Source organism: Pezoporus occidentalis, unplaced genomic scaffold (genome assembly GCF_034315485.1).
Source record: "Pezoporus occidentalis ecotype Australia unplaced genomic scaffold, CSIRO_AGI_Poc_V1 ctg222, whole genome shotgun sequence".
Classification (NCBI taxonomy): Eukaryota; Metazoa; Chordata; class Aves; order Psittaciformes; family Psittacidae; genus Pezoporus; species Pezoporus occidentalis.
Genome location: NW_026914095.1, coordinates 830,624 through 857,913, shown reverse-complemented (window position 1 = coordinate 857,913; position 27,290 = coordinate 830,624). Strand labels below are relative to the sequence as shown.

Below are 27,290 nucleotides of genomic sequence, written 5' to 3'. Positions count from 1 at the left end.
CACCACAAGGTTCACAGTTAACATGTTCCGCTGAAGTGCGAACAACTTGATCTTTGGTGGTAGCTTTAGGCCTGTGGTTGAAACAGTCTCTCCCCCAAGATCCACCTTGTCCATCCCTTCCCAAACACACTTAATTAAAAAGCCTAAATTCTGAGCTGCTAATGATGATCCTTTATTGGAAATCCTCTTCCCGTGGCAAGTTGCTCCTGTCTTATTCCCAGACATGACTTCCAATCTTGCTTATTTCCACAATAAGCTGCTTCTACTTATACTTTATTTGATTGACTGACAAGAGAACAGGTTTAATCCCCAACAATATTTTTTCTCATTTAAGACTGCAGAGCCCTGTGCCTGTGATGTGTGGCTGGGGTTATTTCACAGACAAGCCTCTTCTCAGGACTCCAGGTTTCTCTCCTCCAATGCTGGCACACAGAAACCCCCTGCACAAGAGAGTTCAAATGAGATAAACACTGCTCCCTTCTGGTCCTTGCCAATTTTGGTTATGCTTTTGCCTTTTTTTCTTTCACGTGTGCATATAAAACAGGCAGATGTGAATACTGGAGCCAGCTATGGGGAAACCTCTGGAAATGCATAAATATCAGGGATCCAAAATGTCATGGTTGTAGGGCTATGGGAAACATTTGGTGCCTCTCCAAGCGCTGATAAGAACTTCTCTTTGACTTAAGTCTCCTAAACTTGACTAATACATGTGCAACATACAGCAACGCTACAAACACATCCTAATGGTCTGAAGCGCCAGCTCCCATGATAAATATATGCATCCTATGTGCAATTATGCCTGTTTCTTAATGGCATTAAGATGGCTGAAAGATACTAATTACCAAATAAGAATTTTGCAATTATACTCCATCATACAGTACTCCTGACATAGCTACTTTCAAATAAACAAGGATTTTTATTTCAACATCACCGAAGAAAAGGGAGTTTTCTCCTTTGAGCCATTTAACCTTCCAAGAACAATTGTGGAATTACAGAAGAGCAAAATTTCCCATTTGTTGAAGTAATGCCAGGCTTTCAATGCAGCCATTTCACTGCTATTAAGAAACATTGTTAGCTCTTTTATTAACTACTGTGAGGAATGATGCTATCTGAGATGAAAACAATATCATTAGGTAATTCCTAGTATTCTCCAGCCAGGATTTCGGTGTTTGTCATGAATTGTTTGCAGATTTACCTTTGCTTTAATCAACAACACCTCCAGATCCAAAGTACTCTCCATGCCTAACACCAATCACATTAGACAAAACACATCTCTTACTTGCCTCACCTGCAGAGATACTGGGAAACGGGTTACACCACAACTAAAGAGCACAGAAAATCCTCTTTCTGCGGCACGTGAGAGGGATGTAATGAGAATTGTCCAAAGCCACTCAGACACAGGGGTACCAACCTTGCAGTGAAGTAAACGGCAAAGTCCCTGGTTGAGTACACTGGAAAGCGAATTAAGCCAGAGCTGAGCAGTTTATACATCTCCCCTTTTGGTTTTACCTCCTGACATTAAAACAAACAATCATGGTCATCTGGGTAAGAAGCCAGCTGGGTGAGATTATAACAAGGGTAATGTGAACTCAGTCCAAACCATTCTGTGATTCTAAGTATGGGAACCTGCAGCATTAAACACAATTTGAAAGAATGCACTAATGATAGCAATATTTTTCTACTGTTCATGCGAGCACAGAGACAAATGTGCAATCTGTCTCTGCCTGCCTTTTTGCAGTACTGTTTTATGACACAGTTAATGATTTGGCAAAAAAAAAAAAAAAGAAAAAAGCAATAGCCTTGTACCGCAGCAATTGCAAATGATCTTTGCCTTCCATCTTGGAAGATGAGCAACAGAAGTCTCTGACCCCTTTATGTGCATGTTGCTTGTGGTGGAGGGAGAAGGGAAGCTGGAATAAACACCTAAAACATATATGCAGTAAGTCTACAAATGATGCCCTGACGCACAGCTACCTTGTTTACCATTATCCTTAGCCACAGATTCAGCACCATGCTTCTTAATGCATGCTGTACATCTTTCCTTTTTTTTTTTTTCCCCTTCCCTTCTAATTGGAACTCAGTCTGTGAAATGTAATTAAAGCTCCCATAAATACTGCCAGTGAGTGCACCTTTTTTCTTCCAAGTAACTACTTATATCTTCAAGAAGACCTCATCAACCACTGATAGGAGATAGACTAATGTATCTTCTCACACACGCTGCTCAGGATGGAGAAGTCAATCTTTCCACCTTCCACATAATTAAAGTCACCCATATTATGTGCTTTTGCTTTGCCAATCCCTCCTCTTCTCCAACACATGTATCACCCTGTCATCAGCTCCTTTCCCTTCATCTGATTTATTCTGTTTCTAATCACTGAAAAAAAATATAGTGCTTTTGCGAAGAGCTGGAGCAGTCCTAGGCACAGCTCACACCAGCCTTCTTTTTTCTTGGCTCCTCCCATCTTATATTAAAAGACAGCGCTTTTAACTCTCCTTTAAGAGGGATTATTTCCAGCAATCTAGAGAGTTTATTCATGCCTGCAAGTGAAAAAAAAATATACCCTCTTCCACTCAGGGTAAATGACTGAGCCATAAACAGTAAAATTCAATGGTACTTCAAAGACTCCTTTGGGCCCTAAAGAACATGTAAGGCTGCCTGGGGACCAAACAAAGCCCAGTTATCCCAACAGGTGGCTTCATTTGGTCTGTGAAAAATAGCTGCTACTTTTCTCGGAGAGGAAAACACTCCTGGGTTCAGCAATAAAAACGTCTGACTTCAGGCATCTCTCAAGTTTCCAAGCACCCACGTGGCAAAGGGAGAAGGTGGCTGGTGTGTGTGCCAGAGTACTGCTCTGGCTGTAGCACCAAATTTCTCCTGCTATGGAAAAGGGCATAGTCCTCCCAGGGTCCAATGGTTTAGGAGCCACACGTGAGCCCTGTCCCCAGAAGTTCATCATTATTTCTACGAAGCAGTGTAGCTGGATCTGGATACATGGAGGCAGGAGACCTGACAGCTCCTTTCTTCAGATATTTGGATATTATCCCACCAAACCACCAGTGGAGCAGCTCCTCAAGCACCTGCCTAGGGCTTAGCAGGGGACCAGGGAGCAGAGGGCTGCGTGACCCTGGACCACATCATCCCAGGGGAGGACAGCCTGACACAGCTCTGCATGGTGATGCCTCTCACTGGAGGACAACCCCCACACCAGCCACTAGCAGATGCTGTCTCATGATCCAGAAGAGGCCGAGAAACCAGGAGAAGCTGATGAAATCTTTGCTAACCTCTCAAGAGAATAAACAAAGTGTCAGCATCTTTAGCACTTCATTACTGTTATCCCTTGATTTTGTTAAGTGCTTTTTTTGGACCCTCATCAGTGAATAGTTGCCAAGCCATTCAAAATACTATTACTGCAGAATGCCAAATAAAATTCATCCTATTTACTGAAGAGGTAGCAATTGCTCTCCTGCTGGATAGGAAGTCAAAAGGATCAGGATTTTAGTTACATTTAATCGGCTGGGCATTGGAATTTGCAACCACTTGGAATGGATACTGTCACATTATTAACGGCTCCATTTTTTGCAGACAAAGCACTGTTCACCAACCAAATGTATTGCAGGCAATACCTTGCACCCAGTTGGACTTGGATCAAAGACTGTCTTTCCTGACTGATGGTGTAAAAGAGGGAAGGGAACTGCCACTATTGCAATTAAGATTTGAGAGCAAACAGACCCCCTGCCACACTTTTCCCCAAGTTATTCGTCATATTTCAGCTCACTAAACACTTTGGATAAATATACTATTGACTGACATGTGTATGAAACCACAGTAATACTGAAACCAATTCAGAAAAAAACCAAACAAAACAAAACCCCAACCAACAAGCCTGTCTCCAGAGGACTCTGACCAGCCTCTTCTATCAACTTTTAAAGTCAGTTTGGCAAACAGGTTAGGAAACATCTCCAATGCAGGTCAGGGCTCCAGCCTTACAGCAAGGGCTCAACACAGGCAGATGAACAGCAAGAAGAGTCCCAGAACTGGTATGGGCCCCCTAGCCTGTCCCACCACACCTCTATGCCTCAGTTTCCCCATTAACAAACACAAGAAAAATCTCCTTGATGAAAGGCAGTGTAAAAATTGTAGGCACTGAAATAGCAATTTACTGGCAATCTTTTCAGTATTGCTGTATCCATCAGGTCTGGATAAGAGAAAGCTGAGCTAAGTTGCATTTATTTACTGTATATATTTGCATAATGACCATGTATTTCACGTCCATATTTTGTCCTAAATGAAGAACCAGACACTGTACCAGCTGAATTTAAAACAGCAGTCTTCCATTTGTTGGCTAATATCAGAAGATACAGGAATGGTGTGAGGTCACAACAGCTGCACAATTGTTATTTGAACACATGCAGTATTTATCAACTGCCTGACTACTTTATGGTGATTTGTTTTATTTTACAGAGATGTTCTGCAAAGGCTGAAAATAGCACACAAAGCCCTACAAGCCTACCTGACTCTGGCAGAAGCCCCCGTCAAAGCCACAGCCAACATGTAGGAGAGAGTTAGGTGCATCACCTTGCAGAAAGCACAGGGCATTTTGTCCTTCATGCACACCAAGCTTTGCTAGTTGCTAACTGCAATTTTGGAGAAGGCAGAGATGGACCTGAGCCTTCATGCGCATCCTTGCTCAGCCATCCTCCAGCTCCTTTCCATCACCTTGCAAGGACCAAGTCACACCTGGTACAAAGAGATGTGCAATAAATTAAATTACCTGGTCATTTCTGCAACAATAATCTTCCAGTTTACTGAACTGGGTGAGACCACCTCTCTGTGGAAACTGCCCTTGCATGGTCTTGTGCTTAATGGCTCACACCATAAGTCTCTGGCAAGGTCAGCAAGTGATTTCATGCTCTTAGTGCCACCCATCAGGAGTACAAGGCAGAACCACAGAGCTGCACGGTTTAATGACCCAAGGCAGGAACCCATCATGGGGAAGGCAGAGCCCTGGGTAACAGGATGATAGGATAACAGCGCACTGCAGATCAGTCCCTTGTAATAAGCCACACTAATGCTGAACTGTGTGAAAGACAACTCAGGAGATAGCACCATTAATAGCCTACTTGGCTGAGAACCACTTTCTCTCCTTGGACTGAGGCTGACTGCACAAAGCTGTGAAGAAGCTATGAAGGCATTACACACAGGGTCCCGTAAACCCTTGCAGACCAAAGGTGGGAAGACAAGCCTAGTTTTCTGCTTTTACCTGATTCAGTGCTGCTTCCTTTCATCTCACTTAGGAACAAGGAGCAAAGATGTACAAGTTTTGAACACAGGATGCAAAAGCACGCCAGACAATTGCAGTGTGTGTTCCCAGGAAGGTAGCAAGCAGGTGCTGGTACCCTTCAGTAGTATCTTCCACCTCATTCTGCAGATTTGCTTTTGGGGCATCTTTACCTCTTTCTGCCAAATACCATGCAGAGCTAATGGGTCAGGAGCAAAAGGCCTCTTCTACAACTACTCGACTTATCCACCACCACTGGCCAAAACCTACAGAGTGGATTTTGCCAAATTCATAACAGAGTTTGCAAATTTTTCCATCATTTTCCACAGGGCAGTGATCTCTCCAAGGCTAAGTGCTCACACACAGGATCACATCAGTGTGCTCAGCACCCTTCAGCAAGAGCAGTGCTCTGGCTTGCTGCATTGCAGCAGAAAAACACTCAAGCAGCGGTGCCACAGCCAGTGGGTGTCCTGCATCGATTCACACACGGCCTTTGATCAGACCCAGTATTCTTAAAAGTTATCAAGCCTGAGGAAGCAAGAAAATAAATAAATAATAACACTTTCCTTCCGGTGATTTCTATTGTACTGATCTAGCTGGAAATCCCATTAGTTACTCGCCTTGATCAGGACTGTTCCTCCAGGACCAGGAGATGCAGAAAGCATTCCACCACGCCAGCAAATGAGCACATCTGAAGTGCATTTTAATTAAAGCCTTCTAACTCTTGAGCTTTTTGCAGTATTTACATGTAGCTGAACTTTGGCCCAGGTACTGTGTTTAAGAAATGTAGTTTACTGCTGCACTGTCTGTCACCTTAGTGCTGCTCTCGGCTCTCCTGATAGAGGTCTCCTGCCCATTCCAAACCCCCAGACGTGGGGAGAAGGGGCAGTAAACAGGGATAAAGCACTAACCAGCTACATTACAACTATTATGTTAAACCTTTGCAAGCAATTACAGTGCCAAGAGTAGCATTTCAGAGATCTTTCAAGGAACGAGCAAGGGGGTTGCTACTGTAATAGCAACCACACTAGAAGACATGGAAAAGCCTTCCAAGCCTTGCTGAAACATGATTATCCAATAAGAAGCAAGCCAGGGAAGAAAAGCATTTCAGCTCAATACTGTAAAATACTGATTGGGAACCCATAATTCATGCATATTGCGAGCTGGAACTCAGTCTGGATACAGAAAAATCCTTCCTGAAATGCAGAAACCAGCTTGCTCCACAGGCGCATCAGCAACTGAGGGGAAAAAATCTGGTCAAATGAACAAATAGATTAATTACAAACTATATATTGAAGAAGGTCAGGCTGAAGGCATCAGAAAGCAGGCAGGAGGAAAATACAGCAAGAAAACTGTCAGGTGGCCTTGCAGCACAGTCACCCTATGTGAACATGGGCCCAGCTAGCATGCAATTTGGTAGCAGGGCAGCAAAGCAAAATGCATTTCCACCACCTGAGCTTTACAAAGCTGTCACAGATATCCATGTAAAACAAGGGTGGGTAACCTTCATCTTCTGCTTGGCATGTCCCCTGCATGTTCGTATACACACAAACATGTACACATTTCCATGTGCGTACTTACACCTTCATGCTCATTCAAATTCATATTATCAGCATGACAGTTGCATAGGAAAGGAGAAATGACCTGTAAAGTAGCTATAGCCTGAGTGGTGTTTCTATAGCACAGCTTACTCAATGCCCAATTACTGAAATGAAGATGTTGCAAACTACTCTGGCTCCTCCACCATTATATTTAACCTTTGCGGGAGATTATTATAAAGAACTTACTTGGTATGGTAAAGAAGACGCAGCCAAAGAGCAACTGGGATGTTTATTAAATGCTTATGAGTCCCCTGCTACTTCTCTAACAGGGCTGGAAGTATTTTTATATTGTTTTTTTTGGCCATTGAGTCTTGGTGTCTTATGAGCACTTTCACACATATCATCTACGCAGAGTGTTAAAACTATAAAACCACTTTTAAAATGAAAATCAGAGAAATAACATATCAGACAAATGAACTGTCAGCTTCCAGACTGAGACAAAAGAGCTGAATAGGATTTTATTAGTAGTAAAATTCAGAAGCTACATTTATGTTAAAAAATAATCTATACATTGATGAGCTGTTTCTGGGCAGTGAAAACATTTTAGATGCTTTACTTTTGCTGTCTGCCAGGTACTATGCTCAACACAACACAAAGAGAACTCCTTGGGCAAAAAGACTGGTTTTTAAACAGTCAGTGATCAGAATTAGATTAATATAAAATTACTTGGCAATCCTTTAAAAAGATGCCAGCAAAATGGGAAATAAAATTTTAAACCAGCACTATCACTCTTGCCATGGAACATCAGTTATGCTCTACAAAAACACAAGTTTTTTACAGCTCTGACCTTGTGATGCTCTTAGCACATCTGACTGTAGCACAGACTGCTCTATGACTTTGGGAAAATATCAATATTTGCTCCTCATACACCTCTAAAAATCTACACTTGGGCTGTTCAGTTTCTGCTACTTTACCCCAAGGCAGAATCTATGTTGCTGGTGGTGTTCCCTGTGGCTCTGGGATGTTACGGAGCAACCAGTGTCAGCCATGCTGGCTGCAGGAACTCAAGCAGTGTATTTTGGGCAGCTTTTGCTCCCTTATTCCCAGCTGCATGGCACCACTTCTGTGCAGTCCATAGATAAATCTTCCCCAGGTGTAACCTGGATCCCGCCCCTCTATTCTGCTCTTGTGAGACCCCACTGGGAGAACTGTGTGCAGTTCTGGTGTCCTCAACATAAGAGGGACATGAAACTGCTGGGGCAAGTCCAGGGGAGGGTCACAGGATGATCAGGGGACTGGAGCACATCCTCTATGAAGACAGGCTGAGGAAGTTGGAGCTGTTCAGCTTGGAGAAGAGAAGGCTGCGTGGAGACCTCATAGCAGCCTTCCAGTATCTGAAGGGGGCCTATAAGGATGCTGGGGAGGGACTCTTCATTAGGGACTGTAGTGATAGGACAAGGCGTTATGGGTTGAAACTTAAACAGCGGAAGTTCAGGCTGGATATGAGGAAGAAGTTTTTTACTGTGAGGGTGGTGAGGCACTGGAATGGGCTGCCCAAGGCCATTTTGAATGCTTCATCCCGGCGGTGTTCAAGGCCAGGTTGGACAGAGCCTTGGGTTACATGGTTTAGTGTGAGGTGTCCCTGCCCATGACAGGGGGGTTGGAACTAGGTGATCTTAAGGTCCTTTCCAACCCTAACCATTCTATGATTCTATGATTTATTTTTCGCAGCTCATGCAACTACCTCACAAGCAGCATGCTCTGAAGGAAACTTACTCCTTTAAAGATATTTGTCTTGCTGCCACTGAGAGATGGTAAAACCTGCACTCCACTGCACAACACAGAACAGATGTCATTGATTGAATTTCATAGCAAGAATTTCAGTGCCTTTCTCTCTCCCTTTTTTAGGAGGAGGGTATATGGGGATGACTATTGCTTACTATTTTTATTTTTATCTATAAATAAGACATTTTAATTTCATGTCAAAATTGAAAGGTCTGCCTGTAGATGGAGGAAAACATTTTTTATTTCAGCTTTTAATGTCCTCATATATCAACAACAGGGTTGTCTTCAAGAATAAAAATGACCTCTAACTAAAAGTCATATTGTAATTCGGGGGATTTTTTTTCATATTCTAAAATATTCTTTCAATATTCAAGCACATATTTCTAATACTCCAAGTATAACAAAAAGACTTATAACAAACTATGAAAAAGTAGCAATTACCAACTGGGGAGTTATAAATAAAACTGTAAAATATTCAGCTGATCCATAATTCATTTGGTAGCAGACACCCAGCCATCTGGGCTGGGGTGAACTCACGACCCTGGAATAAGACGGTGGATGAAGATTTTATATGCAGAATAAATGCACCCATCACATTCACACACACAAAAAAATCAAACAATAAACCTTTTGTGCAACACTGGCTTTCAAGTTTTACTTTGCCAGCGCATTTGGCTTTTAATTACCTATGATTCCATCCTCTGATTACATGTGATCACCTTCAAAAGAGCAAAATACTTCTTGAGGCTTATTACCAGCATATGCACAGGACAAATGAAATTAATCTCTCTTCCTGCCTGAACCCTCACGCGTAGCTTGATACTCATTTTTGCATCTCCCTGGACATGAAGGGTGCTTACAACTAGCAGAAGGATCCTGCTGCAAGGTGCAGCCATGCTGCCACACACTGCAGTGCAGGGTGCACCCAAGTTTAAACGGAGACCATGGTCTTCAAGGAGTACTAGTTTACCTCCGCTTATTAAAATACTCATGTACTCACCATCCTTGTATGGATGATTATACTTCGCTTTTAAGAGCACATTATTCTAGGTTAGATGCTGCAATGCCTGTGTTAATGCATTGGAAGCTAGTGCGGCATCTCTAAGTAACAGTGCTTTCCAAATAGGTAGGTAACTGCGAGCCTTAAACCCTCTATTTATGCCACTCTCTGACCAACATGAATCTAAAGCACAGCTTAAACTATCAGACGTACCAAATTCAAACAGGATTGCCTGCAGCTGCTAAAATTTTCTTGGAGTTCATAAAATGATGAAATTCATGGGAGAAAAAAATCCATTAAGGGCTATAAAGCACAAAGACATTGATCCTAGAGGTTTGAAAGTGCGCTAAGCAAGCATCAGTGTCTGCCTCATGCTCATACCCTTTCTGTGGTATCCTGACCATTGCTGAGGAGATGATGCACCTAATGGATCAAGTTCTCTTACAATGGACATTTGCAGGGAAGCCCTGCTCATCACCCTGGCAGTGAAAAGAGTCTGCCAAAACTAAGCATCTACTTAAGCTTTCACAGGCCCTAGGTCAGCAGTTCTGGTTGAAAAGTAAGAGCTGCAAAACCAGCCTTCATGAATCATGTGAGATGCATGAAACACACTGCATCTACTGGAGCATCCTTTTGGAAATTTTTTATTATGTCTAAAGAAAATAAGCAAACTCCCCCTCACCAAGCCAAACCAAACAAGCCTGTGAGGCTTTAAAGTTCCAAGAACCAGCCCCTGAACCTTATAGGACTTGAACCTGATGGCAATCTCTGAAAACACGCTTCCCAGCACAGCCATCTTCTTGTCTCATTTTCTGATGTTTTCTTCCCAGACTAAGCAGGGCTGCACTCTATTGGTTTCAAAAGCACACAGCTGCTGATATAAGATTACAATAAGTTCTATATTGCAGGTTTCCCTTTCTGAATTGCCTTTGGCTGCTTTTCAAAGACTGGTACATCCTGAGTGCTAAGGAAAACACCTTCTCCATTGTTCTCTCCCATTGCAGCATCCCAGAATGCAAAATCAGAGTGAAGATCATGGCTCTCAGCACACCTCCCTGTTCCAAGAGCTTTCCAGCTTCTCCAAGCATCCAATGAGTTGTTGGGATTTTGTTTTGTCAAGCAAGAACCTAGCCATGCTTCCCAGGCAGCAGCACAAGTTGCCAGGTCCTGTCCTGTAACCCATTTACTTGAACAGTATTACTGCACCATAGGATGCAACTTGTATCTCTGGTTTGGCCTCAGGCACACACAGACTTCTTGAGGCATTAGACACCTTAACACCTCCTCTGTTAGCAAGCAGATCTTGATCTTTCTTCTTTTTCTCCCCCAAAAGGCTTAAAAATATCATACAGGTCACAGGAGAGGATTGAACACTGCTGACTTTAAACAGAAAACAGGCAGGCAGCTTACCTGAAAACACACACAGATAAGGTCTTTAAACGTAAAGGACCCTGTAGCATTTGGGATGCCAGCAGGAGAACCGCCCCACTCTCACACCCCCTGCCTCCAGGCCAGCACCATGCCTGAAACCATACCCAGCATGGAGATGCTGGAAATGAAAAGCAAAGAAAACTGCTTGGCTGTTTAGACTTAAAGTGAGTATTCTTGGCAGGTTTTAAGCCTAGAAAGGTTTTATACATGGCATCTTCTCCATGTACTCCTATGATGATACAACCAGTGCGCAGGCAACCATGAATCACAACTGCTTTCTCTCTATAGACCCATTACAAGACACACATCTCTGACCAAGACGTCATGGTAGGTGCTTTCTATAAACAGGGCAGATAAGAAGAAAGGCCTCAAGGGAGATGCACATCTCTGTCTAGAGCGACAGCATTACTTAATCATCCATCTTGGTGAAATTGCTGAGAAAAAAACATCACGTGGCTGTCACTTGAAAAGCAAACTTCAGTATTGGCTGCACACGGAGACTGCTCTCTGGAAACCATCTAAGTAGGTGGCAGTTCCAAAAGTATGAAAACTTGAGCAAAACCATGAAAACAAAAAGGAGGAATAACTTAATACTATCATTACAGCCTATGAATTATTCACTGGGCTCCAGCCTATGTGCACAAGGCACATTTTTTAATGCACTGTGAGAGTGCATTACAGATGGTTCCCTGCCATCTGTGCTGGGAAGTCCCTTGAGCATGTATTTCACAGCAATCCCACAAGAGAGAGCCATACTTTGGCCAACCCACGTACTTACAAAGGGAATAAGGTCCTCTGCCTGCAACAGCTCTAGGGTAGTCACAATGGAGGCCACTGCACTTTCTACCTCCCCTTGCTTGTGGCATTGCTCACCCTTTCTAGATATATGTTCTCTCTTGGAAAACGTCTGCAAAATCCCACAGAAACAACAGAGGCTTAGGGATTGCAAGAGGGTGACAGAGGACCTAGTCCTGTACTTGGAGCCTAAGGCCACTGCGTCCCACATGGACAGTTGCATCCCAAGTACCACCAGGTCCCAAGGGACTGATGGAGCAGAAGCATGCTGGAGTCACCAGCTGATCTGCCTCCTGTTGTGCACAAAAAGTTACTGCTTCCTTGATGTTTTTCCAAATCTAATTTCAAAAGTTCAGTGGAAAATCAAATCCGTGTAAAAATGCTAGACTTACTGCCAGTGCAAATTCTTTTTCTCATTATTTTAAGTTGGTGGAAGAGAAAGGGGTACAAGCTGTTTTGAAGAAAAAAACATTATTTTCAGGAAGCAATCCCTTCAAAAGCCCAACCCAGAGATAGTTTCTGCTGCCAAAAGCTCTCATGCACAGAAAAGGTCATGCACCCAGCACCCCATTGCCTCTGCATTCTCTGCAGTCCTGAAATTCACATGGTCTTTTTGGGACAGACAAAAGCCAAACCAACAAAACAAAACCTGGCATTTCTCTGCAGTGCTGGGTTAGTGAATAGCTGCCAACAGGACTCCAGCAGCCAGACCTATCCCGCAGCATGCAATTTTTTTCATTTTCTGCAGCCAGCATTTCTTGCAGCAGGATTTCTCCTACTGCTGCAGTTGTCCTTGTGTCTACACTTCTAGTGACTCAGCTTTGTTACACCAGCCTTCATGAAAATATAATCATACCACCAGAAAACCTGTGCGACGGAAAGGATGAGGCCCCAGAGCTGTACATCTTGGTGGTAATTTCAAGTGGAAGACGAGTGGGCTGAGACTTCCTGAAGCCCCATGTGCCCTGCCTGCACTTATTTGAGAGAGGACAGCTGAAGGTGAGGCTCATTCAGGGATATCCAACATCTTTGGCCATGGCCAGGCATGGACCACTCCACCTGCACACTTCCGTTACTCAAAGGATACTTTTGGAGGCAGCTTAAGAAAACAGATATTCATTTTCCATCTGATTTGCAAAGTCTCCCCCTCTATGGCTGCTTTGTTTCTGGCTTGAACAAACTGATTATCATCCCAAGGAGTACTGAAAGAGCACGTTACTGGGAAGGATATTTGATGCTGCAGGTTCAGCAGAAAGGCCTGGTTCTCCTCCTGAACGATATCAATCAGATAGATAGACAACAAAATACCGTCACCACTCCTGTTGAATCAAACACAAGACCATAGAGATGCAATTTCAACATCACACAGTGAATTAAGCACTCATGGCTGGATCCATTAGTATATCTCCTGACTGCAGCTCCACCACGATAAACAGCGAGACTTGAACCAGAAACTACACTTACCCACTTGTCCTTAGCATAGGGCACATTCATCACAGGTCTACCATTTCCTATAACAGACCTTTCAATACAAGGTTGAAGGATATACCTGCACAGGGAGGTTATTCTTGGCTTGATGAACAGGAAGACAGCTACATGGATAAATCCTACTGAACCTATGGTGAGTTTGGGATGTAAGTCATGAATTGGGACCATTTCCTCACAGTCTGCATGGATCAGCAATGTATCATCTCCCCCCATGCACCTACACTTACTGAGATTTATGTGGATTTAACTCCATGTATCAGGGAAAATCCATTGCCAGCAATGAAATACTAATGCAAGCCCACTAACAGGAAAATACACCTTTTCCAACAACAGTTATTGGCAGCAGCCTTCACAATGGGAAAAGAGTAAACAGCATCACGACCATGACACCCACTGATCTGCATTAAACAGGTGCCCTCAACAGGTGTCATACTGCCATCCACTGATGTTCCTCCAGGAGATTTCCGGACACATCCACCAGGATGCCTTTATTTCCTCTCCACTCTAATTACCAGCACAGGTATCTGATGAAGTGTGATGCAATCACACTCTTGAGCTGCTGGCTGCCAAGCCTGCACATGTTCACCTGGGTAGCAGAAATGAAATGCAGCCTTGCTTTCAGATAGCAGTTTTTCTGCTCTGCAGTGAGGATCTGTCAATCTCCATCTACCTGTTATAATGCATAGTGCACCAGACTTACTGGCTAAGCCCTGTCTGTCAGGAGAAGACAAGGGGTTCACTTCAGTGATCTGGCAGCACGGTCCTCACAGCCCCAAACACCATTTGTTCACATTCCTGGAAGGACTCCACAGTGGACGAGTGTCACTGGGGAGCCCTGAATTAAAAAGGCAGGAAGCAAGCCAGGTAAGCAAAGGTTAAGACCCTAAAACAGAGAGCATGATGGACAAGAGAAGAACAGGCAGGTCTCCAGGGCTTACAGAAGCTATGTGATATGCCTAGTGTGTTGTTGTGTATGGAGGGACATGCAATCATGTTCTCGCCTCCCATCACAGCTCCAAATGACAAGGCACAACGGCAGCTCCCTGTCTGTGTCCAAGGCAAAAGCTCTTTTCAAGTGCTGGGCAAAGGAAGGACAGACAGACTAAGCTCTGGACAAAGGAACAAACCAGTCTACATCTCTGCCGGTACAGGGCAAAACCAAGAAGTACACAGTACACAATATGTCAGCCCTACCTTGTTGGAGAAGCTGTGACAGTGTATCATATCTTACCAGCCTCAGTCCAGTCACTTTAGCATCATAGTGCAGAAGAGGGATTAAATTCCCTAAAGTCACTCAAAGCATTTTTCTTCAGGTAGCTGTTTGCAAAGGTAGGACATTTTAACGACTGGAATTCAGAATTAAAATGAACTCTTAGAAATTTCCCTTTCTCAACAGGAAAGGCAACCCTTTTCTTTCTGGTTTAGCAGGTGGATACAGCAAAACGCAAAGAAGCGGAGGGATCTCCAAGTAGCTTAGTGTAAAAGGAAAGAACCAAATATCCTAAAAGCGTGTCCTGCTGGGAGGAAACATGCTGAAGACTGCAGTAATTGTAACCTATGAGACAACCACCCACACACATATATTTGCAGATGCCACAGTCCAGCCCTTCATGCTGGGGACTTCCACCCGTTTCAAAGGGAGGTCTGCACAGGGTCTGACTGGCTCAAGCTCCCACCCCAGACATTTCCCCATGTTGAAGATTCACTTACCTGCCTGGTTTGTGGTTACATTTACAGACACAAACTGCCGGGCTCCAGGGTTCTGGTCGGATACTCCATTCACTGCCTCAATTTCAAAGGTATAGTTTGTATGGGCAAGCAGATCCACCATCATGACAGAGGTGTTTTTCAGGCCGGTTTGCTGGGGGAGGTACCTGACATGACTGCCACACGCCTCACACAGACCTGAGTGTGAGTTGCACTTCTTGCATGCAATATAATAAGACACATCTTTCCTTCCACCAGTATCAGCAGGGGGAATCCATTCCAGAAAGACACTAGTCTCGTTAACATTTGAGATGGCACTCCGAGGAGCAGAGGGGGGTCCTGGTTTGTAAAGTGAGAAAAACACATGGTAAAAACAGTATTATCAGTCATCCTGCTCTCTACTACTCACTAGGCTGAAGAGAGATGCCCTGTTGCTCATGCGCCAGAAAGTACACTTTGCAGAAGCACCTGAAGAAGTGGGAAATGGGGATTTGAGTATTCCCACCTCTCCTCAAGGGGTCTGTGCTGGGATGCAGCCACCTGCATAGGAGGACAAGGCACGGGGCTTTCTCAATCTCAACAGGAAGAGAACTCCATCCCGGAACATTGCCCCTCATTCTCTCCGTACCCTTCCTGAGAAGAGAGCTGCAAATCTTTGCTCTGCGCAAGTCACTGGCTTTGCCAGCAGCAAGATTCCCCCTCTGCACCCCACTGGCCCTATATTACTCGCCCTAGGTCCTAAAAAAGGACATACGCTGTGGCATTCACACTCCTTCAGTACTCATCTCAGACACCAAATCTCTCCTCTGTGTGCACCCGCCTCTCCCCATCAGATATTTGGCAACAGTGAAACCTAAGCTTGGGCATCCAAATCACACCTAAATGAGATGCTCAATGTAGCCCAAAGCAGATGGTGATCTACACGGGTCACTGGAAACATGGCCATATCCAGCTACTCAATGGCAGCCTTCTTGATCCCTGCCAAGCTCTAGCACAGCTGATTAGCCACACTGTGCTTGCTTATTTTGCCAAGCCTCCCCGCTCAGGATGCCAGCATGGTGCTGGCAAGGCTATCAAAGGAGAAACAGCTGCTGCAGAGGTACCAGAGCTCCTGCAAAAGATGAGCTGTTTTCCTTCATCCTTCTGGGAAAGACCACAGCTGGGCAAGCAAAGCCCACCTGGAGACACCTTCAAGACTGCTTACTTGCAGAGGTGCTGCAAGTGTTTTTAACAGGCTTGTGTTGGAGATGAAGGGCAAGCTGCATATACACCCTTGAAGACAATGTGAAAGGACAAGCAGGAATCTCATGCAAGAGATTCATGTGTTATATACTCAGGGAATGCTAATGAATGAGGAAGAAAGAGGAAATTTATCAAAGCAAGCCAGGAAGGATTTTAGTCACAGTACCACCAGAAGCTATGAAGCAAAGACTGGGATTTTTTCCAAGGGAGGTTGATGAGGGAAGGCAACACACTTCCCTTCAGTTTGAATCAAGCTGTCAAAACTCATGAGCAGCTCACTGAAAAGAGCCCGACAAGTAACTTCATCACCTAGAAATCCATATGAATTCAAGTCTGTCTTAGGTTGTCACCTTCTTGTTTTGTTGTAATAATTAAACTCAATATCATATTTTAAAGAGGCAGTGTTGCAAAACTGAAACTACCTTATAAACCAGAAGCACTTTCCTCTATTTCCCTTTCCTATTCCCCTATTTAAGTCTATAAAATTGGTAACACTGATAAAACACTGCCATGATTTCGACTCAAGCTGTTATGATTCAGTGAGAAACTTACAGAGGAAATAAATAATACTGATTTTTTTTTTCTCCTTGGGGGGAGGGAGGAAAGCAGTTGAATACAAGAGCTAAGTTAGTTTAGGAAATAACACATCTGCCTCGTTTGTCCTGTGATCACGGGAAGCAAGCCACTCACAATCTGAGCCACAGGGACCTACTGCTACTTAGCTAATGACACCAAGGTACAGCCCAAGTCAGGACTATTTTCTGCACTGTCATACTCATACTGATACAATGGAAAGTATGAAATTCATCCCTGGAGCTGTGTGGAGTTACATATACTGCACTCAGAGGTTTTCTATATGTTTCTACTGTTTAGATTGGCCTATTTTTTCTTTCAGTGGATGAATGCCCTTTTACTGCTACCAGTACTTTAAGAAGAAAATAAAGAAATCAGGCACAAGAAACACTTACTGGACAATGTGTCTGTAATTAGGATAAGTTACTACTTTTGTAAATTCACCAGAGAATTTTACTTTGTTTGTACAGAAGAGTCAGCTGCTGTTCTTGAAGGCTTAAAAACATCAACTTCAGTGGAAGCACTTTGAAGCTAGCGGGACTTCATAACCTATAAAATTAGAATTCTCACAGGGGCTCAGATAAAGGTCTTTAGCAGTCTACAGATATCTTACAAGACCTACTTGACGAATCCTGAAGCCACAATGGGTAAAATTCTGATAAATCACAGCTGGGATAACAAACCAATGTTTTATCTTTGGAAGAGGGGGCCCTAGGTCTGCTAGAAAGGTCTGTTTTAATTTCTAACCTCCTTTTACCAAGGACAAAGATACTAGTTTACAGATATATATATATATATCTGTGTGTGTATATATATTCATATATATGTATATATAATGTGTATATCTATATTATGTATATATGTGTATATATATGTATATATGTATTTGTTCGCTATTTTACAATCTAAACATCCCTTCTGCACCACCGTTTACTGACTAGACTAGAGGCAAACACTTCCTGAAGACAAACATTAGTATTTTTCTTGATGGACATCAAACCTGTTATTTGCTGATGTATATATTTAAAAAACATAACCTGAGAATTTACCCTCCAGATATAAAGATGTATATGCATGCACTCAAAGTTAACTGTAAACTTCTTGTGAGTAGTACATTACACTAAATACTATAAAATCTTCAGTCTGTCCTATGTCTCATACCACTAAACATATTTCCCCAATATGCTCTGAACAGCCATAGGGTTTCTTCTCTGAGATGGGAGGCAGGGGGAAACCAAAGGGTGTAACTATGTATTAATTTCAAAAAGATGATGTTCAAGGAACTGAAGCTAGGATTACTTAGCTATAATCAAGGTCAATATATTATATAAGGTCAATAAATATTTCAGACTGCATTAGAGCAGTATTAATTTCAAAATCACCAAACATTACTTATAAAACATGCATATGGAACTGGAAAAATTAAATTAAATCTATTTTTTTTTCCCTTCAGTGTACTTAACTGAGCAGTTAACAGTGGTGTAGCAGTTAGTTTTCTTCAGTGATGCTGCTGGTGGTGGGGAGACTCATGCAGCTTGGGACTGAAAAGCATTTGCTTTAAATAAGGAAAATGTCATTTCATAGCTACAGCAACTGGCAAGGGGACTTTGCAGATATAGACCTGAATTGAAGATGGACACTGATAGATTCTCTAAAACTAACAAGATTTCAAGGTGAGGGAAACCTACAAATATTATCAAATTCTGTGGTAATAAATATTAAAAACATACCAAATCTTTGCAGTATTTTCCTAACAGTCACGACTTAAGTCTGTCTCGCTTGTATTTCAGTTCACAATGAGATGTTCCTTTTCAGATCTATTTGAACTAGCTTTAAACATTAGTGTCACTACCTTCTCTTCACTGTCTCTGACAACATTTACTACCTACTTTTTATTAAAAAAAAAAAAAAAAGAAGAAGAAAAATAAAAAGCCCAAACAAACACAAAGAGAAAATCCCATAGTATGTGCAGAATCAGAAATTACAGCCTTTGCCTACAGGATTCAAACTGCACCAGAAACCTGGGGGCAACAGGCACTCGAGTTGTACTACTTTTTAGTATGAGCAGGTCACCAAGCTTGCTTGTGCCTCTGAAAATCCTGCCCTACACTCAGGTCATAGGCACGCATAAAGCTCTTCCTTGGGGACTCCAACTCCTTCCCTGTGTGGCTTCGCCAGCAGAACAGGCTGGATGCATACCCCTCCATCCTGAGAAGGGACAGAGAGCAACATCATCGATGATGGACAGGAGGTACTGCTGACACTGGCAGCCTGGCATACCTGTGTCAGTCCCTAGCTTTGGTTCTGCCTGCACAGAAAAGCCAATTTTATGTGTGTTTCCAGAGCTTAGAGTATTCCTCTCCCTTCCCATTTCCCAGTACCATGCTGGACCTAATCGTCTCTCATTTATCTAAGTCAGGCCAAGGGGCAAAATGGACATCAAGAAACCCTGGTATCAAAGTTTTTCATGCTGTAACCCACCCTAGCTACTGCTCTGAAAGACACCAGCATGCCTATTAAATAAACTGAGAAGTGCTTGCATGATTCATCCCCCTAGACCACTTTGATCTGACCACTACTGGTAGCTGCCTAAGGCCGTCTTCTCCTTCCCTGTAGCACACCTTCCAATAGGCACATGCTTTATGCTCCTTTGGCTGGTGAAGAGCAAACACAGAGTTCAAGGGCCCCGATTCTATTCTGAGTGCCTCCTTCAGGCAAGCAGAGACCTGCCGAGGGCAATTTCCTTTGCGTCTCTCCAACAGGAACAGACTTTCTTTCTGTTTTTGAAGTGCAGACTTAGGAAGATAGGAAGGACATCTGTATTCACTGGGATGAAGGCACAATAAACCATGCTTTTGATGAAGGCACAAAAACCCATGCCCACATGATGCAAGGAAACAGTATGGAAGGCACCTCTGCACTATGTCCCAGCGGCTCCAAGCATGCATGGACTCGTACACCTACTTTTTCCTCCACTGTTTAAGTTTGTTGGAAGCTCTATCTCTTCCTGCTCCAGTAGCTCAGCTTCTCTTTGGTCCCTTTTAACCTCTTTTGCCCCACAAAAAATTTCATTTGGAGCATGAGAGACACAGAAAAAACATGTGGTCTGTGCTACACTCAGTGGGACTAGCTGGAATGTGGGAAAATGTGGCCCTCAGAATACTAAACATAAATTGAACAAGAAACTTTCGAAGTACAGCTGACAGGACAGCTTACAGATGGCAGGAAAAGGGCAAAATTAGTGATTCCATAGACTCCACCTTGGACTTCCAATACCCTAATTTGCTTGTTATCTACCCTCCCCTTACACCAAGGGGAAAAGCTCTACATTTCTGCTACAGGTTTGGAGAAGCAGTTTCCATCACAGTTTTGAGGCTACCCTGAAGAATGACCTTCTCCAGATGGACCGGAAAGTTAGGGGTCTCTCCCTGCTTGCTTGTTGAAAATGAGCTAAGAGAAGATACTGAGCAGGAACATGTAGGCTCTATCCATGCCTAGCACTGACAAGTGCTACCCATCATTTCCTAGATGTGTGTGCCCCACACCGGTACCCATGCACACACCGATGCGGGTATCTGAATGCCATGCTGCTGGCTGAGTCTGCCCACAAGTGGCTGGTGAGAGATGGAGCATTTGCTCATTACACAGATCACAGAGTCATTAGTGTTGGAAGGGACCTCTGGAGACAAAAAACACTTCCTGGGTTTAATGCCAGCTTTTGAAGCAAAAGGCTTTGAAAGTTTATTCTTGTGTAACCAGAGGTCTGGTGGACAAAACCAGACATTAAAAGTGTGTCAAGGCTAGTTCAGACTCCAGCCCAGAGCCTGTAAAAGCACATTAATTAGGATCATAATGTCCGGGCATAGTACAGGAACAGCTTGAAAGGATTAAAAATAACCCTATAAGCACATGCTTACTTGTACAGGCCATTGTAGGTGGGTCTGATTCCTTCCTAAAATAGTGTTCTTCACACAGGCAAGATGTGGATGCTTCATCAAGCGTGTAGCTGTGAGGGGGACATTTGCTGCAGGATGGACTGTGGGGTGAAGCTTTGAAGAACCCAGGTCTGCATACTGTGAAAAGAAGAACCACAGGCTAAGCTCTCCCATCATAAAATTAGTCTCTTCACATTTCCTTAAAAATATAAAACAAAACAAACAACCAAAAAAACCCCAACCCCAATAAAAATGTATGTTCAGCTAGAAAACAGAAAAACACTTGCAAGCTATTTGGTTTGCATATTTTAAAACAGTCTTGGACATTAGCAGTCAGTGAATACTTAAATATCTGCATGAAAAGAGAATGTGAAGCCGTTGATTGTTCTTTTTCCCCTAGCATCTGCCTTTGCTGAGCATTTATTTTCCTTGTTGAATGCATTAGAGGCAACATCATTTGGGCTCTGCTTTAGAAAACATTATTGTGCTTGGGGATTTTTTTCATTCAGTCTTAGAAAAACGGGTAAAATACATCTCATGTTTTTTGTTTAAGATGTTCTACATCCAGAAATCAATGTCTCAGCAAACAAATAGCAACACGGTGGTGGAAGGACCTCAAGATTGACAGCTTTAAGACACTGTGATAAGGTTACTTCCCTAGGGTCTTTTCCTCTGCAAACCTATGATGAATTTTAAAGTGCTCCATACAAGACAGACTGCTCTGGGTATAGCCTGAACCAGGCATGCTTGCCATACAAGATATTCCTCCCAGCTCCAATATATATGCATGACAAGGCACAAAGACTTGATACAAGAGCTGTTTTTTGTTCTCACAAACATATGGATTACTGTAACTTAGGAACATTTCTTGTTTTCTTTTTTTTTTTTTAATAATTTGAAGTGAATACAGTAATACTTGTTCCCAGCCTCCTGAAAAATGCACTCCTTCACCTAAGCACAGCACTCTGCACTTCACCTGTGTGCGTGCAGTCAGCCAGAAGCAGTGACAACCATAGGTTTGCATGTATCCACCCTGGCATTAGCACAAAAGCAGCTGGCCCTGTAATCACACTGTTATATGCAGAATTACAAACCCACTGTTAGCAAAAGGAGGAAAACTTGATTTTGTGTTTGTCTCAAAAAGCAGAGACATGGAGATAAGTTAAAGCAGCTCCGGAACGCTGCTACTTTTTCCATCAGAGATGCTTTAAAATGATTTTGCCCAGTGTGATACCAATGATGCCCAGGTCTGCTGTCAGACTTACAGAAGTTACCTGGAAATCCCATCTGCATTCAAACTTCCCCAGTTGTAATCAGTTTGCAAAGAAAATGAGCTCACAAAAAAAGCATTAATATTATCCCATCAGGAATGTCCCAGACAAACACAGAATGAAGATCAAGTGCTAAAATTCAGCCAGTAATGACAGAATTCATCTTCATGGTAGATAAAGTACAGTTCATTGCTAGAGATCCCTTTTCCTCTGATGGACCAACTAAGACAACTGCTTCTAAAACTGGATATGCTTCCCGCAGTACCAGAGAACAGTCTCGACATCTTCCCTTTTATGCCACTAGCTTCACCAAAGGTGAGAGACTTGCACATCACCTTCTAACTCCTGGAAATAACCAGTAAGTCTGTTGATCAAGAACACTCACGAATCAAAGGGGTGTGATCCAAGAACATCCAGCAGACTTCCCCCCGACTTCAACTCCACAGACATGCTCAGAACATGAAGCTCTCCCATTGAATACCATGCAACCCTGAAGCAGTTCACAAGCCCACCACAGGCTGCCAGATCTCCATCATGCATATGCAACCTCTCCATCTCTCTATGGGACACTCATTTCCAGCACCCCTGCTGACCTCCCCAAACCGGGCACCCTCCCATACCTCCCCCAAACTCCCTTTTCTTCTCACAAGACAGGCAAAGAAACTAGTAGAACTGGAAGGATTTACAGGCTTAAAAAGCCCTGTAATTTTCAAAACTGCCGATCATCCAACTAGTGCTCTACACCTAGGCTGTGAGCTCTGCAGGATGCAGTCATCTGCTTTGTGTCCGTACACCAGGATCAGTGAACAGACCTAGGGCTGAATTTATTCTTGATGGTTGTTAGCAGACTTTCCACGAGCTGCCCTCGTGCTTTATGGTGCATTCCTCAGTTTCTAGCACAGAGTTGAGTTCTTTTATTTACTGCACAACCACCTTCAAATGCTGCCCTTCCTACAGCAAGGACTTGTTATACAATCGCTGGGGAATCTTCTGGGAGAGGAGACCACCAAATGGCTCCTCTATACCCTATAATTTGTATTTCAAAGCCAAATCAAACTCACTTGCACCTGCAGACAATAGGGATGGGGAAATGAAAGCACAAAAATGTGCAACGTTAATGAGGGCAGCCCACGTCTAGCATGTACTTGATGTAATTAGCCTTCAAAAAATGACTTGAATTTGCCTCATTATGTCCCATCAAGACAGACAGAAAATCATTACAGCACAAGAGTTTAGCATGTTTCTATTTTGTGCAAAGCAGCAAATGAAGAATAAGTCAGTTTTCCTTGACAGACTTTCAACAAGGTGCAGCTTGTTAATGATGGTATGATACGTAGCTCAGCTCAAAGGGAGTGTTTAATTTTTATGAATAAGTATGGAGTCAACAGATGTACAACACTAATAACACATGTTTTAATAAGGCATATGAAATAAAACTGAACTGGACCAATTTCCGTATAATCCACAGATTCCCATGCATCAGGCAAGTCCCTTCTCTATCCAAAAGATATAAGAAAGAACAATCAAGAACATTAAATTACACTGAAGCCAGAAGAGTAGTGTGCTATCACATCTAAGCAAAATACTCTTGTGTTGGACAGAAAGGAAGAATTCAGGGGGAGGAGATGTGATATGCTAAAAAAGGAAGGACAGGAAACAAAAATAAATGCAACAATTAGCACAGCAAGTGGTGGCATGCCGAGCCCATGCTCCTGCATCAGAAGCTGTGGGGAGGACAGAACAGGATTTTCAGGGTGCCCACCACATAGCCTTCCAGCCTCTCATGGCTAGCAGCTTGGGGACCACTCCTGATGGGAAACACACTTGTGCTACCGTGCTCAGGAGCAGAAGCAGCTGTAACTGCAAAGGTGTTTCAGACATAACTAGTATCTATTAAAACACTTCTCTCTGTATACTTTCCTATGTTTGCTTTGTACCTGACACAAGGGAGAGGATAGATGGATGAGATGGTTCAAGCAACAATCTTTTAATAAACAGGAATGCTGTGATGGATACTGTTAGATGAAAGCTGAGCCAGGAACATCTTATGCCTCCACACTGCACAGCAGGTATCACGGTAGCCAGATGGGCACAGACTTGTCTGAGCTCAACAGCCAAAAGCAGGGGCTGGTACCATGTCATTTTTCTGCCACTGGTGGCAATATCTCAGATATTTTGGAAACTGGAATCAGAGTAGAACAGGGCCACAAACAGCCTACCTTGCACATACCTTGGGTTTTGGTCTTTAGCTCACTATTCCTCTTCTGACAGTCAACCTTACAATCTCTTCATAAAGTATACATGACTTTTTTAAAATTACATGCATGTCTTGGGTTTAATTTCTAATTGAACCTTATTTTAGTCTTCTTATATTTTTATCTTAGTATTTCTAATTCAACAGCTCTTGAAAGGATGTGTAGAACTAGCACCGTACAGTCACACATGTAAGGGTACTATCTCTTTTCAAGGTGGGGGGAAAAGGAGGAGAAATAAGATGAGCCTAAGACTCCCCACAATCTGCTGCAAGACAGCTAAAAAAAAAATTAAGTTTTAAGCTGTTGATGAGATCTGCTTCTTTCTTCCTAATACTAAAACTGATAACTCCTTAACTGATTAACAGCCACTGATGTGTGAAAATAGACTTTAAATGAAATTGGTTGCTAGAAAAAAAATTAAAATAAGAGTATTTTTAGACATAGCAAATACGCATAAACAACCTGCTGGTGTTAGGTACAAGCGATGTGTTCCTGTTAGTAGCACATCCATTATTAGCGATTAATTTCACTCTTTTTATTCTTAGTAGCAACCACAAAATGTTGCGGGCACAGAGCATTAGCATCTGTGCAGTCTTCTGCTTGCCCGCTTCCGGATGGGCCAGTGAGAGATGGCTGCAATTAACGATGGCAGTAAGAACCTCCTGGGACACCAATGGTGTGAACTGATCCCTTAAACTGGCAGTGATTGGATTAGAAACTGGCTTTGTGCTTTGCAGACAGAATCCCACAAGAGCTGTGCTGAGAGAAGCTGGCTCTTCAAATGTGGGTGGATGGAGGAGGGATCACCTGTACTCTTACAATGAAAACCACCCTCTTCAAATGGTATGCTGAGCTTTTATGAGCTGTATCAGTGCTAGAGACAGTGAGTACCAGTGGAGGGTGCGAGGTGGGGGGAAGCAGGCAGAGTAACAATCAAACAGCTGGGACTACTTGACAGATTATATTCTGCAAGCCTTAACATCAAATGATTCACTGCAACAATCACTGCAACAATCCCTGAGCTTCATTCAATGGGCAGGGCTTCTCCCCTCTCTGGCTACCCTGTGCCTTTTCTGCACAACAACCCCAGCCAATAAGCGCTGGAAGCAAGAACCACCTTCAAGTCTTTCCATATCCACAGGCACATACATGGCCATGCAGGTAAAGCAATCCAATTAATATTTAGTAGGAATTCCAGTTTTGTCCCTGGAGATAAAAAAGCTAAGAAACATGACCCTATATGTGTTGAAACTCTAGGAATCATGAAAAAGGTCCAACCTAATAGTCCCTTTGCACTCTCCTAATGCTGGGAGGATAAGCTCAGAGGACTTAAGTGCTTAAGATCAGCAAACTGACCTTTCATATATCACAGAAAATAAAGCTCAAACAGGCATTACAATCTCTCTTGCAGAGCACCAAATTAGTCTCCACAGTAATCAGAAATTACAAGTATAATTCATAAGGCAGTGCCACTAATCCATAAATAAAGCTAATGGACAAAATCTTACAAAAAAATAATGAGGATAAGGATGCCTAATCTAGACAGAGCACAGGTTATCCAGCTGAAACAGGTTACCTCCCCAAAACACAAAACCTCTTTGCTTTTTGTTCCAGTCCTTTAGTCTCATTTGCTTTCTCAGACTGCAAACTTCTGTCAGGCACACACAACTCAAATTACCACAGTTCTTAGAAGCAACTACAGCATAAAACTCTGCCCCATGCCAGACCCATAATCCACATCGAGCAGGCTCTTGGCAGAAATACAAGCAAGACGTGGTGCATGCATGTGTGCTCAGTAGAAAGGAAAGCAAGCAGCTCTGTATCTCATCAACTCTGCCTTCATTAGCACATCGCTCTGGCACAGGGAATATGGCTCAAGAGTTGAAAGATTTGAGCAAAACCAATCTACAAATAAACAACCCCCTGTTTTCATCTCTGGAGCTGCCATGCCTTGAAGCAAGAGGGGGCTGCTGCCTGTTAGATGCATCCAAAAACTAAAGAAGGGTTTAGGGAGGTACAGGTCTTTACAATGTGGAATCAATTATACTGCTGAGCAGCTCCAAGCTCCAGCTTGTGCTCCTGACAGACTTTTACTTTCAGGAAAAAAACAAACCAAAAACCACAGCAGACTGCATTCGTATCTTCCAACCAATATAAACAGATGATTGCCATGCTCTTCTAAAAAGTATTCCAAGAACTACAGCAACCCACTATTGAGCATCCTCCTGCAGAATTCACAAGCAGGCTCCCAAGAGCTAATCCTGCCTTCCTTAACAGCTCTCTTTGAACTGCAGACCGACATCGAAATTGCTGCCAAAGTTATAAAGCCATAGACAAATGTGTAAAATGCCCTGGTGATATCTCCTTTAGGGCTGGTCTCTCTATCTGCAATGGTGCTATGTTGCTTCCCGCAGCACACCTTGGGAATTTGAAGGGAATTAAATAAAACCCCACTAATAAAACACTGTAATTCTAAGTTGCTGGTTTGCTTGAATCCACTGTACTTGCCATCATCCTTCGGCAACTTCAACACCCAGTGCTGTAGCCCAAGACCTCCTAAAGGTTCTTTTAAATGGGTTCCTAGAGCTTGCCAAGTGGGGATATGTGGGGCATCTGAGGGCTTTGCACCTTGAAGAAAGAGACTTAGACATAAGTCGATTCATGCATCTCAAGTGGGAAATATTCTTGTTGTTTTTTTTTTTGTTTTAAGAAAACAGTGCCTTTTGATGCTGTTCTGTCTAACCTTACACTAACTCAGGCAGAATTACCTCCACTCCGCATTGAAATCTGCTCTAGCTCTGAATACCAAAACAACCTTGAAAACTTGAACAGAAATAAATTAGTACTTGCAGTTCCTCCCTTTGAAATACCACTTTTTGTACCATGTGACTCACTAAATTGTCACATGGCAATTTATGACATGACCATAGTTGTTAGAAAACTAAGAATTAACTGCCACTAATGACATTAATGTGTTTCTTCTAAACG

The 27,290-nt window shown here is 43.0% G+C and overlaps 1 protein-coding gene across 9 annotated transcripts in view; it reads right to left on the bottom strand.

Annotated features, from left to right (window-relative positions):
- The window catches only part of EPHA5 (EPH receptor A5), a 200,500-nt gene that overhangs the window by 69,837 nt on the left and 103,373 nt on the right, over positions 1-27,290 (bottom strand). For 6 of the 9 annotated variants that reach the window (XM_062620646.1, XM_062620650.1, XM_062620647.1 and 3 more), the window contains exons 4-5: positions 20,759-20,914; positions 15,030-15,365 (exon numbers count right to left, since the gene is read on the bottom strand). The exons of 1 other annotated variant lie outside the window; for it this stretch is intronic. In XM_062620646.1, coding sequence (XP_062476630.1) covers positions 15,030-15,365; positions 20,759-20,914 — 492 coding nt within the window. The remainder of the gene's footprint in view (positions 1-15,029; positions 15,366-20,758; positions 20,915-27,290) is intronic. 2 more of the 9 variants (XM_062620652.1, XM_062620654.1) reach the window with 1 other exon arrangement.